Raw genomic sequence first — 16,950 nt, 5'->3', positions numbered from 1 at the left:
GCACATGCCTGGGTTGTAGGTTCAGTCCCTGGTTGGGGCAGGTTGGAGAAGCAAGTGATTGATATTTCTCACATCAATGTTTCTTTCCCTCTTTCTTTCCCTCTTTTCTCCCTTCCTTCCCCTCTCTAAAAAAATGAATGAAATCTTTAAATATATATGTATATATATCCTCAGGTGAGGATTAAAAAATGCCCTATAGAATAAAATCATTTTGATATAACTCTTCTTCCAATTATAGTTTCCAGTACACCAAACATTTCAGCATTTTCTGAATATTTGTGTTCCTTGGTAAAAAAGTCTGAAAAATAGCCAATTTTGGCATCCATAGATTTGAGAAATTGTTCTCTGTGTGTGTGTGTGTGTTTAAATTTCTTGTTAAAACCTAGAAAATGAAAGCCTCCATAATTTTTACCGAAGTCCACTGGGCATGTCCATTGTGTACTAAAGTACGCCCATTTCCAGCCACAGTTTGCTGCAAACGATCTAGTTAAGAATCAGCATTAGACCCTCTCCCTGTGCCTGGTACATTCTAATTCTTTCAGCCTATCAGTACCCTCAGATGAAGATAAGTCAAAATTAGACTAGTGGTCATGGGAAGTTCAGCTCCCAGCAAAAATCGCAGGTGATTAATTGGGCATTTGGCACATTCCCTTTTTGTACGTTATCTCCTGGATCTGCACCTTCTATGAGCTTGGTGACCCTTTTCCAGCTGTCTCTCACCCTTCAGGTTAGCACTCCATCCAGGCCCGCCCTATTGGAAATAAGGCTCTTAATTCTGTATTTTCTACGCAAAATTAGTGCAGTCTCACAAAATGCTGTGTAAAAATATGCCAACGTTGTTTCATTCAGTTACTGACTTTTCTGGGAGAGTGTGAATAGGGCATGTGAAAACTGAATGCAGATGCAGAATATGAAAAATAAAACCTAAAGTTCTCTCTTTTTACATCTTTGATCAGCAGATAACTTCCCAGTCTCCTCAAATAAGCCCCCTTATCTTCTTCCTACATCTGAATAAAATGACCACACAGCTAAGTGTTACTGTTCCTGCCAGCAGGTCACATTGGAGTTTGGGGCAGGTAGACGCTGAGTAACGTCTTGGTTAGCTCTACACCTCAGCTCTCCACTCTGGCCGCAAATCATCTGTAACTGCTACCTTTCCCAAATGGCGTTCCCACGGGGCTCTTGGCCTGTCAGCACTGGTGCCTTTGTTAGGATCCTGCATGTCTTGGACTAAAGAAAAACCAGCTGCAAAATCTGGAATACTCACCAAACTAAGCTGAATTTAGCTTTGGAATACCTACTCTTTGGTGTGCCATAGTATGACTGAGAATCAGGCCCACTTGTCATTTGCAAGTAGCTCAGAATGTCATCACCACGCACTACCTTCATCATTACCAAGTCCACCCTGCTGATCCTGCGCAAGAACTGAGGGCCCAGAGAAGTTAAGTGATTTGTCCCGAGTGACACAGCATTTAAGTGGCCAAGCCTGGACTAAATTTCTTGATTCTTAGGCTGGCTACTTTTTCCTATTCATCTCTCTTCTTTCTTAACCATACCTACTAATTTCTCAGCCAAGTGGGAAAAAGCATTTGTATGAATCTTTGTTCTTAACATAAATAGTCCATGTTAGTACAGCTGGTGGTCAGCATGTCCATACTATGTTGCTGACACTTTGTTTGTAATTGGCTATTTTAAATGGCTACCTCCAAAAGTAGAATCAGGTTTTTGTTCAACAGTCTTCAGACATACATTTGGCAATTCTGCATTCTGTGAGGCTAACAGTGATGATGATTTTCAATGTAATATATGGGCATTCTACTTGAGGGCTTCTGAATCACTGATTAAACTTCCACAAAATCAAAACAATTAGAAACTGTGGATGTTAACATAACCCTGTATCTTTGTTATGAAGTCAGTCGATGCCAGGAGAATCATTTAAAAACTCATACTGTGGCCTGGCTATTGCTTGTCATTTGACTTCTTTTGAAACTAAGACCCTCACATATCATGCTTTTCAAAAGTCAGTTTATTCCAGTGTTACAAGTCACCTACTCCAACAGAAAGGATTATTGCTAAAGTGCTACTGGGAGACAGCTGACAACTCTCCATAAGGCTGAGTCCTCTCCTCTTCCCAACAGTTCATTACCAAAGTTAAAGACTCAGGAGTGAGCAACTTACTAATGGCCCCAGAAATACCCCATGATGAGCAATTAGTGTCCTGATGCTGATCCTGTCAACCGTACAGAAGTATAGCTATATATGTATGAATATACACAGAGATGTATATAAATACATAACTACACAGATATATAGATAGATATAATAGGTATAAACATATAGATATAGATATCTTCCTTATCAAAATTATATTTCTATACATTCTGGCTTCTTAAAGAGTTGGAGCAAAGACTTCTGGGAGATACAATTCATTATAAAGTATACATTCCTAACCTGAATTTTTAACCACAAGTGAAACAGTCAGGTGACACAGAATAATAATTCATTAGACATAAAGAAAAATAATCTGTGGGGAACACACAATACAATATACAGATGATGTATTATAGATTTGTACACCTGAAACCTATATAATTTTACTGACCAATGTCACCCCATTAAATTCAATTAAAAACAAAAAGAAAAATAATCCAATTAGACTTTATTTTAAATTAACAAAATTTACAGTGCCTATGTTGTTGATCACAATATATTTCCTTGAAGCCTCACAATTGCTAAAAATATCAAATCAATCACAGCCCAGATTTCATCATAAAGTGTGTCAAGCAGTGCACTAAAAAGCCGTGTTAGCATCATCAAAGTTTACTGAGCAAGTGCACGCAAGATGCACAGGGTACCTTTAAATAGCACTGTTAAAATACCAAATAAAACGTCAGCATCTGTCAGGTCTCTGGCTTTTATAAATTGTTTAGACTGGGAAACTTTGGGTTTGGACATTGTTCTTTTCATATGATGTAGAAAAGAAGAGACCATAAAAAGAAAAGAACAATAAAGCGTAGCTCATTTTTGAAGTTCTTTCGTGGAAAAACATACTTTGGATCATTACCCTTCTAATCAACAATTTCCTTCTTCCTCCCAATCCTTCCCGTCTGGTATTTACCTTTCTCCCCCCCCCGCCCCCCACCTCCTTCACTCTGGGTGGTATTCTGAGCTTACACATAGTACTCAGTAATCATATTTTTTAAATCACTTCAAAAGAGAACCCCAGGAGGGCATGACAGATATGTATATACTGGATATTTTTAACCTGGGCTTTAGCTTTAGTCCCCATTTCTATGCTCTTAAAAACACATCAGTGTGCCTTGACCGTACAGTCCCCCCAAGGGCAGGAAGACCCTCAGAGCAGGAGCAGCTTCTCGCTACCTGCAGACTCCTTATTATCACACCTCAGCGGCCATCTCCCTGCCCTCTTCCCTTCGCCCCTTTCTTTTTATTACCACACCACACTCCCCACAACCCCCAAACAACAACACGTCTGTTTCAGCTTCTTCTCTGGATTTCCCACACTTAATGCAACCCAGACCTCACCTTCAGCTCTCCTGAGGCCACTTTGGAAGCCAGCTCGATGACACAGCCAACAGCCATGCGTGCAGCCCCGGACGAGTGCAGCTCATTCCAAATGGTGTCACTGTCCACCTGAGCAAACAGTCAGCAGAGCCCACAGAAAGAGAGGGAGAAGGAGAAGGGGTAGATGAAAGAGGAATGGAGGGGGAGGGGAGTTGAGGAGAAGGGAAGAGAGAGAAAGCAAATTTGTGAGGAAGGGCTGGCAGAATAACAGCCTATGTACAATAACATTAGTCTTCCGTCCTGGGCAGCTGAAAAGGCCTTCTGGACACAGCTTTGCTTATATTTTTTCTCTACGCTGACTTCTCCAATGGAAACACATTCCTGCCATGCCTCACTGCCATTCCCTGTTTAGATTTCTCATTACAAACAGCATTACATAGGCTAGATCTGGCGTAGTTACAGGCCTGCTAGACACCAGGCCCCAGTAGTAGATAGAGTGAAAGCTAAGAGCACTTAGCTATACATAAAAATCGGATTTGCAAGTGCTACAGGGGGAAAATTCAAATGCCTTTCTGGCTGCAGGTTTACAAAGAGCCAAAGACAATTCCTATGCAGGTAGCAGCAGCAATCAGTGAGCAGGAAGTAGCAACCACACTGCAGGTTCTCCAGCTGAACCGAAGGAGTGTGTGGTCCTCACACTTGAAACATTCACAATATTCAACTGCAAGGAGCCAATTTTATTTTTGAAGTGTCAGATTAAAATTTCTAACATTTAGTACAGTTTGGCAGCTGGTCTTAGTACAATCTGGTATTATTAAAGTTGGAGAGGCCATTAAAATACATGGCTGCTTCTCTACTGGAGAACATTCCTATCAAAACAAAGCAGGAACCAGTATTTTGGATTTACCTTTATAAAATGCTATGCGATGAGAGAATCTTCACAACAAGGACAAGAGAAGTGCAATAGTTTTGGTTTACAAACATCATGTATGTTACATATTTTTATGTATGAAAAATTCATAACACAAAAATAACAACCAAATGGTAGAAGTCTCCTATTTTAGGACACAAAGGACTTGATGTACTAGGTGATACAATACGATTTTTGTGACTGTGCAAATATTAAGATTTCTCAAATGTGTCAAAGAAGGGAAATTCCACACAAAATGAAGATAGTCTTAAATAAGGAAAGAGGCCTAATGACACAGACAATATAGTAAATAATATTGAACCCATGTAGGCAAATATGGTAAATAATAATAACTAACACATGTTCACAATTCGTGATGCAGTTTCTGATGCACTCGCATGCACTCTGCTCAGGAGGCACTGACCAACCTAACCTCTGTCAAGGACAATGAATAAATAAATAATAAATGAGAATAAGAACTACGTAAATAAACACAAAATTAAGATCCTCTCAACGACAGTAATGTGGTGAAGACAGAAGTTTCTGGAATTAAACTGTCTGGGTGATATTATGGCCGACATAAACCTGAAGGGCACTGAGCAATTAGTAATGAACGTCTCTGTGCCTCGGCTCCCTTACCTGTGAAATAGCCACTTTTGAAAGTACCATCAGCAAATAATTTTGGTGAAGATTAAATGAGTAAGTGATAAGCAGATGTCAGCCACTCCTATTTGGGCTCCTTTGACACCCAGGTGGGACTGCCTAGCACAGGACAGAGGCCTAATAAGCGCTCATTGAATGAACACACTGTGACTTAGAGAGAGCAGTCAGCTGGCCCGAGGACTTGCACATGGACCTCTGACCCCAACTGCCCCTGCCGTCCTACCACACTCCTGAAATGAGCCTTGCTTTCTAAGCATGTTCAACCCATGTCCTGGCCAACACTATAAGCGAAGAAGTGAAGGAATCATGAAATGGACATTGGAACCTAATCATTTACTCTCTCAATTGAAAGATTTATTTATTTATGTATTTATTTATTTATTTATTTATTTTCTGAACCAATATAAGTAGTTACTTGAGCTTCATGTGAATATATCCTTGAGGAAGAGAGTTGTTTAAGGTGAAAATAAAAACCAACATTCACATTGTATTACCCACTTTTTAACAGATTTTTCAACCACTATAGCTCTAGGTGTCATAAAAAGTCCTTGTTAATCATATTTAAAATTCTTCAGAAGGAAAGCAAACAAAACAAATATCTATAAGCCTTAAAAGACTAATGGGTGCTTCAAAATCACATGTAATTTCCAAACCCTTTCTACTTGATATTGGAATATAGGGAAAGTTTTTTTTTTTTTAAACAGTGGAATATTTCCTTCCAAAAAGTTAGAACACCACGCTTTATTAGAAAAATACTATAACAGCTGATAACAACACGTGTTTGACCATGACAATAAGGGGCATTAGAAAGCTACATGTGACTGTCTCCCATCCACCTTCCTGTCTATGTCTTTCTCTCTTCCTAAAACTGTTCCTATAGAGATGATACTTCATGCCACCAATTTTGGTGTGTAAACTTTTATCAATCAAAACACTTATTTTAACTCAGCTAACTTTTATTGGGTATCTACTATATAATGGGTACTCTAGGGTCAGAGTATGAGGTTTACTTTTCTAATAAGAATACGGTTATTGATTGAAAAAGTGTTGGGTGCATAGATACTCAGTGGATGCTTGAGATTTTGACCACATCCTAAATTTAGGCTTACCCCTAAAAGGCTTCTCTTTTGGAATTTATAAGATTTATCATCCATTTATATATATAAATATAAAAATGTTTATCTAAATACCACTTCATCCTACGTTTTATACATAGTTAATAACCAAATGATAATGATCAAGTGTTGTGGGTGAAATCTACTTACAAATGGGTAATTGTATTCAATTATGAATTTATGAACAGGTTTGTTTTAGCTCAAGTTGCCATTACCAAATACCACAGAATGTTTGGGTTACACAATAGAACCGGGTTTCTCACAGTTCTGGAGGCTAGGAAGTCCAAGATTAGATGGCCAGCCCATTCAGTTTCTCTTTGAAATTCTGATTCCCTGCTCTTCCCGGCTTGCACGTGGCCGACTCCTCGCCATGGCCTCGCAAGGCCTTTCCTCTGTGAGTGCGTGTGAAGACAGATCTGTCTCTCTTCTCCTTATTAGGCCACCAATCCTATCAAATTAGGACTTTACCCTTATTACCTTGCTTAACCTTAATTACCTTCTGAAAGCCCAATCCAATTCAATCACAGAAGTTCAACAGGTGAATTTTGGGGAGACACAATTTAGTCCACAGCAAGGTTATATCCCAAAAGCTTGTTTGTGTCTCAATTTATAAGATTTTCCCAAGATATTGAATTTGAAATGGTGTTTCAGGGCCATTAGCTACCAAAAGCTACCCACATGTTTTACGCCACGTTACAACTTAATAATAGAGCCAAAGGTTAAAAAAAGAGGCAGTCATGAACTCTTTCTAGAATGATCTGCATCATTAGCAGATACTCCAAAATCCACTTTCTGCCATTTTCTCCTCCCTTTATGTCCGACTTATTGGAGGAGAGATTGTAAAAAAAAAAACTTCCCCCATATCAGTGACAGGCATCAAGAAGGAAATCATGTGAGACCTCTGATTTCAAGGGTTGCAAGACTTCTTGACAGTAGGAAAAAACTCAAGGTAAGAAAGGTTGGTTGCCTCCATCCACTGATATGGAATGGGATACTGAGAGGTTGGAAGGGAAGGGAAAAAAGGAAAAAGGACCTCCACAGGATTAAGAAGCTGAGACCAGATGCACCTAGAACTGTAGGAAGACAGGTGCTCCAACACTTGGAAGTTGAAAGTGGAGAGATTAAGGGAGTTGCACAGAGTTTGCTGTAGATATGGACAAAAACCGTACATAGATCGGGCCAAGAAAGGGGAAAGGTATGGCAGTGGAGGAGAAAGCGATCCTGCTGACGGCACTAGCTGGTTACTAGACCTTGTTACAGTGGTTAAGACACATAAGGCAAATTGTTAAAACAGGAACTACCATAACGTGAAAAAATCAGCATGCTTTTATCTTTTTTTTATCCATGCCCCACATTTACTTCTTGGTGTGTCCATCAGTTCATTCTTCTGCCTGGTAAATGTGTGCATATGTGTGTGTGCACTCCCATTTACACATGCATTAAGGGGCCGTGGTATGTGAGCTGGAAGAGAGATTAGGACTGATACAAAATAAACGTAAAGAAATTGACATTTGAAATAGGATTTTGCATCAACACACTAAAAGTCAAGATTTTGTGGTGAAAGATTTTTTTCCTCAAAGTCCTTTACACATCATGAACTAAGACTAGAGGTCTCACATTATAGTCCTATGTTAGTGACAGCACCAAGACAACACCATCCCTGCTTCTCTGAATAGTTCAGAAGAAGAGACTCTTTCTATGTATGACAACCAGGCACAGGGCTTGCTGAGCCAGCTACAGGTGGAATATGACAAGAGGAAGAAAAAGTGAAAAGCCATCCCTCCGGTCCTAGAGACTGGAGAAAGGCAAACCAAAGAGGTGCAATGAAAGTAGGGGAAGCAGACAGTGACAAATGAGCAGATCCCAGAAAATGTGTTAGGTAAAATGATCAAACAATAAAGCAAGTCTTTGATCTTATTTACACCTGGGACTCTGCAATCCATGTCTACCCTCAACTTCAAGTACCACATAGAAAAGTCTGTGGGGTACTGTGAAAAGTAAATGGACAGTCAGACTGAACATTCCTACGATGCTCTCACATCCTGTGTGGTACAAATGGAAGCCTGTAGTTCCCATAATCCTCCAAGAGCATGTGATGGGACAGCCTTTGATGGGGTATCTATGATTGGGGCCACCTGGAGTTCACAGGGGCGGCTCAGAGGGACTCCAGTGCCCAAGAGAACCAAGGTGAGGCTGCTGAAGCCTGGGAACCCTGCCAAGATCCATCTTGCCGTGAAATTAGAAATCGGGAGAGAATCAGCTACTGAGTTCCACTTCTAATGCTGAGAGGTCAGGGACAATTGGGAAGACCAAGGAGGTTGCTATGGAAGCCTGCATGTGCAGATGACAGCCTGGGTATCCAACAATACCATCAGGACTCTATCCCTCCTTCAAATCCCCAAATGCCATCTCAGGAGAAGAAGCTGAGAGACTGAGCAATCACCTAAACAGACTGTTCAATAATAAGTTGACCTTGAAGACAGAATTTTAAAACTGAAAGAAGGCAATTCAAACTCAAAGACACTGATATATTATTAACTGCAGGGATTAGTGTAATTAGGAAAAAAAGGAAGAGCACGTTTATCATACACAGGAGTGAGCATGGGTAATTTTGTGTCACATTTCCAAGGTCAGATATTTACTCTGCTGGATGACAGGAAAAAAGTTCTAGCCAGGACTTTGGGCAAAAGTACCAAGGATATGCTTCATATAGGGCTAGTGATGTACAACTAAATTTTAGAATCAATGTGGCAATATGCAACTTACTACCTGAGAATTGATCTGAAATGTTTACAAGCTTTTGCTTGCATAGTGTTCTTAAAAAAACAGCATACCTTCCACTTTCAAACACGTCTGACAATGTAACTAATGTGTAAAACATGAAAGCAGTTTTAATAGTCGGCTGAGTAGTTACTATTAAAATAATAGTTCAAATAAAATGATAGTTGTTACTCTGAGTAGTTAGTTACTCCACAGAGGCCTTGTTTTATTGTCAAAATTACAATCTATCAATCTTGAAATTATCCCCCAAGTGTTCAACTCACTTTATAAATATGTAGGAAGGTCTGGACCCAACTTGTGTCTAAAACTGGGGTTCAGAAACACTAGATGAGGCTGTCCCACAGACAGGCTTTCCCGACAAGGTAACACGGGGTCAGCACTGAGAACTCTACAAGCTGGCCCATCAGGGCAGAGGCTCTGCAGAGCCTGACAGAGGCCCAGAGTCTGGCATTGAGATCTCACAGCCCATACTCCCAGAGATTTACATCTCTTCAGGAGGGCAGAAAGGGGTGAGGAGAGAGAGAAGCCTATAATTAAAACTGAGATAGGCAATGTGTTTTAAAATCTCTTAAAAAGTGAGATTGAAGTAGAACTCTTTGATACCAACTTAAAAGTTATAATGCTAAAAGTGGGAGAGTGAGAGAGGCACGCGTTTCCACTCCAGGAAGGACCTCAGAGAACCTGGAGGGATCAGCAATGGGAAAATCCCACAAGCATCAGCAGAGGCCAGCAGGACTCATCAATTAAAAAAGAAAAAAGGAAAAAAAAAAAAGGAAAGAATAGGAGATGGGAAAAAATAGTCCANGAACTCTTTGATACCAACTTAAAAGTTATAATGCTAAAAGTGGGAGAGTGAGAGAGGCACGCGTTTCCACTCCAGGAAGGACCTCAGAGAACCTGGAGGGATCAGCAATGGGAAAATCCCACAAGCATCAGCAGAGGCCAGCAGGACTCATCAATTAAAAAAGAAAAAAGGGAAAAAAAAAAGGAAAGAATAGGAGATGGGAAAAAATAGTCCAGCAATTCAGAAGAATACAGCAATTATTCATATTAGTCATTATCTAGGTTCCCTAATATAATTAGGGAGATGCTCTCTCCATGGAAACCTGGAGGAACTATAATAAGAGGGAGAGTGAGAACAAACACAACAAAACAAAACATTCTTTACACATCTGTTTGTAAAATCTTAGTCACCAGATAATACTATCCACATCTGAAAGAAAAAAAGAACATCACTTTGCAGTCTCTCTGACTAATAGGGAAAGAGAATAGGGGACAAAAAGTAAAACTGTTGCATCGAACATAATGCATGGAATACGAATGGTAGAAAGGGGGTCTCACTCACTCCAAGTCATGGCGGAATGAATTTCAGGAAAGAAAAAGAAAACCATGGACATTTCAGGTTTTCAGTTTTATTATTATAGATTCTCCTACTCTTTAAAGTTACGGTTTATTATTAATTGCAGGCAATAACATAGATAATTGTAGTTATCATCTCATAATCATAGAGCACTTATTAAGATCTGAACACTGCAACGAACACTCTTCGCCTATATTAGTCCGACAACTCTTACAACCATCATTGACACAGATGCTGTTATTAAGCAGCTTTGTATATGAAATTCAGAGATGTTATTCAGTAATTAGTGGAGTTGGGGTGAAAACCCTCCCAAAATAGAGTATGAGCTCTTAACCCATATTGATTTTTATAATACAATCATAATCTAATAACTAAGTAAATAAAAAAATGATTTTAAAAGGTTCCAATCATATTTGTAGAATCAAAGATTTACCTAGTGAAATAAATCAGCTAAGACCTGTAAGAATGTTTTATCTTAAAGGTGTTGAACTTGTACCACGTAAATTTTCTACAATACAAAAGATTCCAATGCCACAAGTTGGATCTGAACTGGTTGGACTTTCCGCCAGCACTGCTATTTGTTTGCCATTTTTCTAACGCAGTGGTTCTGAGTGGGGTTGGTTTTATCTCCCAGGGACTAATCAGCAATTTCTGGAGACTTTTTCAGTTGTCAAGACTGAAAGGCAGGTGTGTTTCTGGCTTCTGTTGGGGAGATGCCAGGAATGCTGCTAAAGGTCTCACAGTGCAACAGGACATTATAACAAAGACAAATCTGACCCAAATGTCAGGAGTGCCAAGGTTCAGAAATCCTGCCCTGGAAACACTGAGAACCATATAATTAACAGTGCTGCCTTATTCATAATTTCAAAGGCAAATTTGCGGTCTTTCTCTAGTAAATGTAGTAGTGACCACGGCACACATTTATGTACTAATTCCATTCCTGGCTCCTTGTATTTTCACTTTTGAATGATCACCACATCTCCTTTATAAACACACAACCATAGTTCATACTTATTTGTTCTGAAAGCTGCTTAAAATCCTTTATGGGATATGGCAAAACTAAAAAGAAAGTAGAAAAAAGGATGGCAAACAAAAGGGGAAAGCAGAGAGTCAGCCCAGAGAGTACGTAGGACAGGAGAAAGAAAGCGCAGAGAAAAAATGTTTTATATTTTCATGGTGACTCTTTACAAGTTGTGCTCCTTCTTGCTTATTACTTGGAAGACAACCAAGAATAATTTTTTCAATACTGTTCTTTTCCTGAATTTAGCCAAATAATTGTGTCTACTGAATAGAATCAACACAATATAAACCTATTTCTAAGAATTGCTCTGTGTTTCTTAAGTTTCACAAATGTTAGTGACTGAGCCAGGAAAAATCTTTCACAGTTCTTCTCATTCGTTTGCTCCAATCTCCACTTATCTTTCTTTAATACATCAAAGAAAGAGACTGCAATTTCTTTTAATGGCTTCGAAAAGGAAATAATTATATAATATCAATGGCAAAAGAGAAGACCAAGGACATCATGAGGTTACTGGCAATTATACCAAGAAGAAAAAAAGAAAGGAAGGAAGGAAGAGAGAAACACTTTCTATTGAAAGCCAGGACCTTGAGAAGTAGTGGTCCGTGAGGATGTTGGGTCTTTTCCTTGGCCCAGGGAAGGCTGGGAGGTCACGGATCACCTGATGCCTTTTGGCAGCCATGGCTTATTTGGTTGAGTGGAAACATATAAGCACCATTTTTGAGTATACCCATCCTTCCAAAATGTTCACTTCCTTAGAAACAGATTCTGAGCATCGAGAGCTAGGTATAATATATCAAAGTCATGGTTTTCACAGTTGATTTATTCCACCATGAATTAGGAGCATGAATTTAAATGACCAAGATTTTATTCTCTGGACTTTCCAGGAAATGAAGATGTTCCCTAAGTGGTCCCATACCCACCCCACCTCCTATTCAAAAGCCTCTGTGCCTCTGTTGTGTATTCGCCTAATGGTCTTCAGTTTTTTTAAAAAAAATTCTTTATCCTGAGAATGGCCACATAAAAATAGACATCAAAATACAAGTGCAACATACACTACACAGAATAATCCTAGTTTCAAGGCAGGCGATGGTCCAAAGACAGCGCTGCCACTGGCAATACACACTGGCATCTAATTTATGGTTTAAAAAACAGCAGTAACAATAGCAGTCCTCTCCCTAAGTATTTCCTCAGATCTGAGCAGGTATAATTTAGTGTTAACTAAGGTGTAAGGAACACTTTGGTATCAGAGGGACTGATGACCGATGTAGACAAAGACTCCATGAGCAGGGACCAAGTACAAAGAAAAGGCCTGGACAGACTCAGAGAGAGGCGGTACGGAGTAGGCCTAATGTGGTAGCCACTGGTTCCCTGGACTCCAGAGGTCCTATGGGTGATGCAGAGGCGATGTGACGCAAGGAAAATGAGGCGGGGTCCTAGGTACAACTTTTCAATGGTAAATATTGAGAATTCGCTTTTTAAAAAAATCTTTAGCCAGGCTAAAAAAAATCTGTTTCTTGAACAAGGATCCTGGGCTGGCAGCGCAGAACTTCTGCCGTCCGCAGAGACTCGTTTTTTGCACTGTTTAAAAATTCTAAAGCCGGAAAGGGAAAATAGTGTCTCGCAGGAACGAGCTGTGTTGGCTCCTCGTGTGCAACATCACAGCCTCGCTCAAGTGGATTTCGGGGGGCAGGGGCAACACTGGGAGTGTGTAATTACATGGGCTGTGATTATAAAGGGTTCCAGCCTCTGTCCGAGAGGATGACTGGAGGACGGGAGCAAGGACAGTCAGGTTAACATTGCAAGAAAATGCTAAAAATACTCACAGCACTCATAGACAGAGTTTTATTGCACTATTAAAGTTTGTTATTTGAGAAAATATATAGTGATGAAAATTATAATTAACAGCAATTCACTTGAAGCATGTGAATTGCAGCAACATTTACATGCACTTGGAAAATGTAGCCTCATACTTTTAACATATAATGTTTAGTCAATCCACAGACAATGCTGGATATGCAAATGAATTCATGGACTTCTTGTAATTAATAACTTCATGGCCTTCGGATTAGTGGATACAGCTTAAGGATAATTGGTCTAAATTTTATCTATGGTTTAGGGCCTAAAAAGCTGTGAAGAATGATACACTCATCCTCATAATTTTAAAGAGGCTGAATAAATATTTACTTGAGAGGGTGTTTGGGAGCTGAGGTCACAGACAACCAAGAAACCTGACTTGTCTAATACTTTATGTAGATCCTTGAAAGGAAGAAAGAAAAAAAATGAGGCAAAGGGAGTATTTAAGAGATGATAGAGACATTCTAAAAAATAATGTAACCATAGATCTAAGATATTCATAGCATAACTAGAAAACAAAATAGTGAAGAACACAATCACACAAACATGCAAAAACAACCATACCAAGACATCTCAAAATGCTAAAAAGTCAACCAAAAATCTTGACAAAAAAAAAGCCAGAGAAAAGTGACAGATTACACAAAACTGAACAAAGTTAAGAAGATAGCCTGTTTCTTAGAGTAGAAAAAATTCAAGCTAGAAGACAACGGAAGGACATTTTCAAAGAAAAAAGGCAACAAAGAATTCTATGTTAACAAAAATATCATTTAAAAACAACTTTAAGAGATAAAATAAGGATTTTTCAGAAAAATAACAGCCATGACACTGTATTGCCATCTGACCTGAGTCCCTTTCCTAAAGCCGGAAAGGGAAAATAGTGTCTCGCAGGAACGAGCTGTGTTGGCTCCTCGTGTGCAACATCACAGCCTCGCTCAAGTGGATTTCGGGGGGCGGGGGCAAAAATTGTTAAAAAGCCCCACGCACTCCACGTCCAGGATAAACAGTATAGTACCAGGTGGAAAGTTGGATCGATAAAAAAGAATGAAGAGTGCTAAAAATGATAATAATGAAGGCTCATATAACAGAGACATTTCCTTATTTCCATTCCCTTAAAAAAGATAACTATCTACAGGAAACAAACCCGTGGCATTCACAGCGTGTGTACCAGTCCAGTGCATGACAACAAAAGCACACGGCAGCCTGCAAATAAACCGTGGTCAGATTCTTATATTATACATGCGGTACAGTGACATCACTTGAAAGCAGACTGTGATGAGTATTAATAAGGGTAAATGCTGCAGAAACTACTGAAAAATTAAAGAGGTATGACAGATAGGCCAATAATGGAATTAAAATGAAATATTTTTCAAAAATATTCTATCCAATGGAAGACAGAAAAAGATATAAAGGAAAAAGCTAACAAACCAACCAACCCTAACCAGCAACAACAATAAAAAAAAACAGATGGAACAAACATAAAATTAACAAGATGACAGATTTAAATTCAACCCTATCAAGAATCCCTGGCCTAGAATATCGTTCTTTAAACTATGGGTCAGGGGACCAGGGCAGCCCACAAGGTGTTCGCAGTCCCCATGATCAGCATGAGCAAGCATTTAGAAGTTTTTACAGCAATCTGTTCAGAATAATTTTATATTGATATATACTGACTCTAATCAATATAATTAAGTTTTGATTTTATATGTTTTTTATATCTCATTTTCAGTCATTCTTTTTAGGCATTTTATGGAAGTACTGCATTATGACTGATAGGAAATAAAACATAAGCAAACAATATTTTGTTCTCCACACACCACTATTTGAGAAGCATTAAGTTCACAGAGAAAGGTCTTTTTCTTCCAAATTGTCCAAACAAAGAACTCTATTTGGGTAAGAGAAGACAGAAAAGGTTAAGCTAGAGGTAAAATTAGGATACATCAGGAGTTTTAGTAATAAATTAGCCCTATCAAGATAAACTGTATCAAGAGACAATGAGTAGCAATAATCTTAGTATTACACCAATAGTTTGTACTCAGGGGATTTCCATAACCCCAAGATTTGGAGAAATTGTCAGGCTTTCCAATAAACTTTATATCAGAAATCTCGAGGAACCAATCTTTGGATAAAGTTCCCTTTACCATATCCCATTCTTTTGGATGGCAGCTTTGGCGAGGGTATTGTCAATGCTTATATTTCAGTAACACCTCCTTTATATTTAACTTTAGAGACCTTCAGAGGCCTCTTCCATTTATAATCTGTTCAAACTTGGACATGCTCATTAACAACTCTAAGCCTTAAGAAAAATGGAGATAAACTACCTTCCTCATAAAATCATTACACAATAGCATTATATTAGTTAACGGGTATAAAGTACTTAACATAGTACAACACAATGGTGAAAGCAGGAAGCCCTCAGTAAATGTAAAGTGTGAAAAAAAAAATCCCGGAATTTTGGTTCCAACATTACTTTCTATTCCACAGCACATCAAAAACAAAATCATATGTGGTAATGCTGGAAGCCAGAAACTACCTCCAATCAGAACGCTACATTTTTTTAAAGCTACATATGGATCTAGTTCAACTAGAGTTTCCTGAATGAACGTGGACCTTTTCCAAGCACATCCAGCATAGCTCAATCATTGGCACCTGAAACAAAGCTAATGCTCTGAAAAGCTGCACATGATAGAAATTAAGCTACCTGTACTGAAAGTGGATGTGAAAGTATTTAAAAGGGAAATAGAATGACTAAAAAGCAAAGGAATTTGGGCACTGTCTCCTTTGTATAATCTAAAGGCCGCTTGCTGATCCCTTTCAGAAATATTCCAGAGTTAAATGTAATACTATTGTGCCCACTAATGAAACAGGTTTCACACGCACAGTGCATGGTTGAGGTAGCATACGATTCTTCCTAGGATGCCTTGAATATTTCTCCCTGAAAAATGGGAACCAAAACTCTTCAGCCAGCACCAAGCGGGTAAGTTCTTGCTTCTATGCTGTTGGTAGGGCTAAGGGGCATTTCTGAATAATTACGTTGAAGCTTGAATAATGATCAGATGCCCCTAGAAATCTCCTGACAGACAGCAGACTGAACAAAGAAACAGGTTTTTCATCACAGGACTGATTCTGTACCCCTTTAGTCATGTTATATAAAAGTTTAACTACAAAAGAAACTAAATATCTTTTCAACTTCAGCATTGCATCAGGTGAAGTGCATTTTTAAGTGAATCATCCATTGTGGACTAGATATTTCTTCACACAGCATCTTGATTTGGTAACTTAAAAACTACCTATAATTTTCTAAGTCACTAACATCATTTCGGCTTGCTTTAATTTCTAAGACCCAGTTTTTCTACATAGTTCATTCAGCTTTAAGCTCAATACAGTATGTATAATGGCATCTGTAAGCCAAATTTCTTATTTATTTGTTTTGGGAAATAGAATAATTACTTTTTTCACTTCAGAGGTATTTGAGTAGTTCCACATCTTTCTATCAATAAGTCCCCATTCTTCCAGCTGGAGTTGAAGATTCCAGCAGACATTGTCTTCCCAGGACCAGTGATAGAGGGAGTGGCAGTGGGAAAGGTTCTGAGCTAGAAAAGCCTAATTTATCAGTAGATTCAGTGCAAGTTGTAGTAAAGTCAAAGGTGTTACTCAAAGCAAGCAAACAGTACCTATCTTTGATCAGCATCTAAAGAAAGACCCAGGGGGAAGAGTGAGGAAA

The 16,950-nt window shown here is 38.9% G+C and overlaps 1 protein-coding gene across 1 annotated transcript in view; it reads right to left on the bottom strand.

Moving 5' to 3' along the window:
* HDAC9 (histone deacetylase 9) overlaps positions 1 to 16,950 on the bottom strand; it is an 835,653-nt gene that overhangs the window by 192,668 nt on the left and 626,035 nt on the right. The window contains exon 19 of the mRNA XM_037056286.1: positions 3,547 to 3,654. Coding sequence (XP_036912181.1) covers positions 3,547 to 3,654 — 108 coding nt within the window. The remainder of the gene's footprint in view (positions 1 to 3,546; positions 3,655 to 16,950) is intronic.

This window comes from Sturnira hondurensis, unplaced genomic scaffold, assembly GCF_014824575.4.
Source record: "Sturnira hondurensis isolate 20B ecotype Veracruz unplaced genomic scaffold, ASM1482457v3 Scaffold0008897, whole genome shotgun sequence".
In the NCBI taxonomy this organism is placed as follows: Eukaryota; Metazoa; Chordata; class Mammalia; order Chiroptera; family Phyllostomidae; genus Sturnira; species Sturnira hondurensis.
The sequence above is the reverse complement of the archived record's forward strand: the minus strand, read 5'-3'. Positions and strand labels throughout refer to the sequence as shown.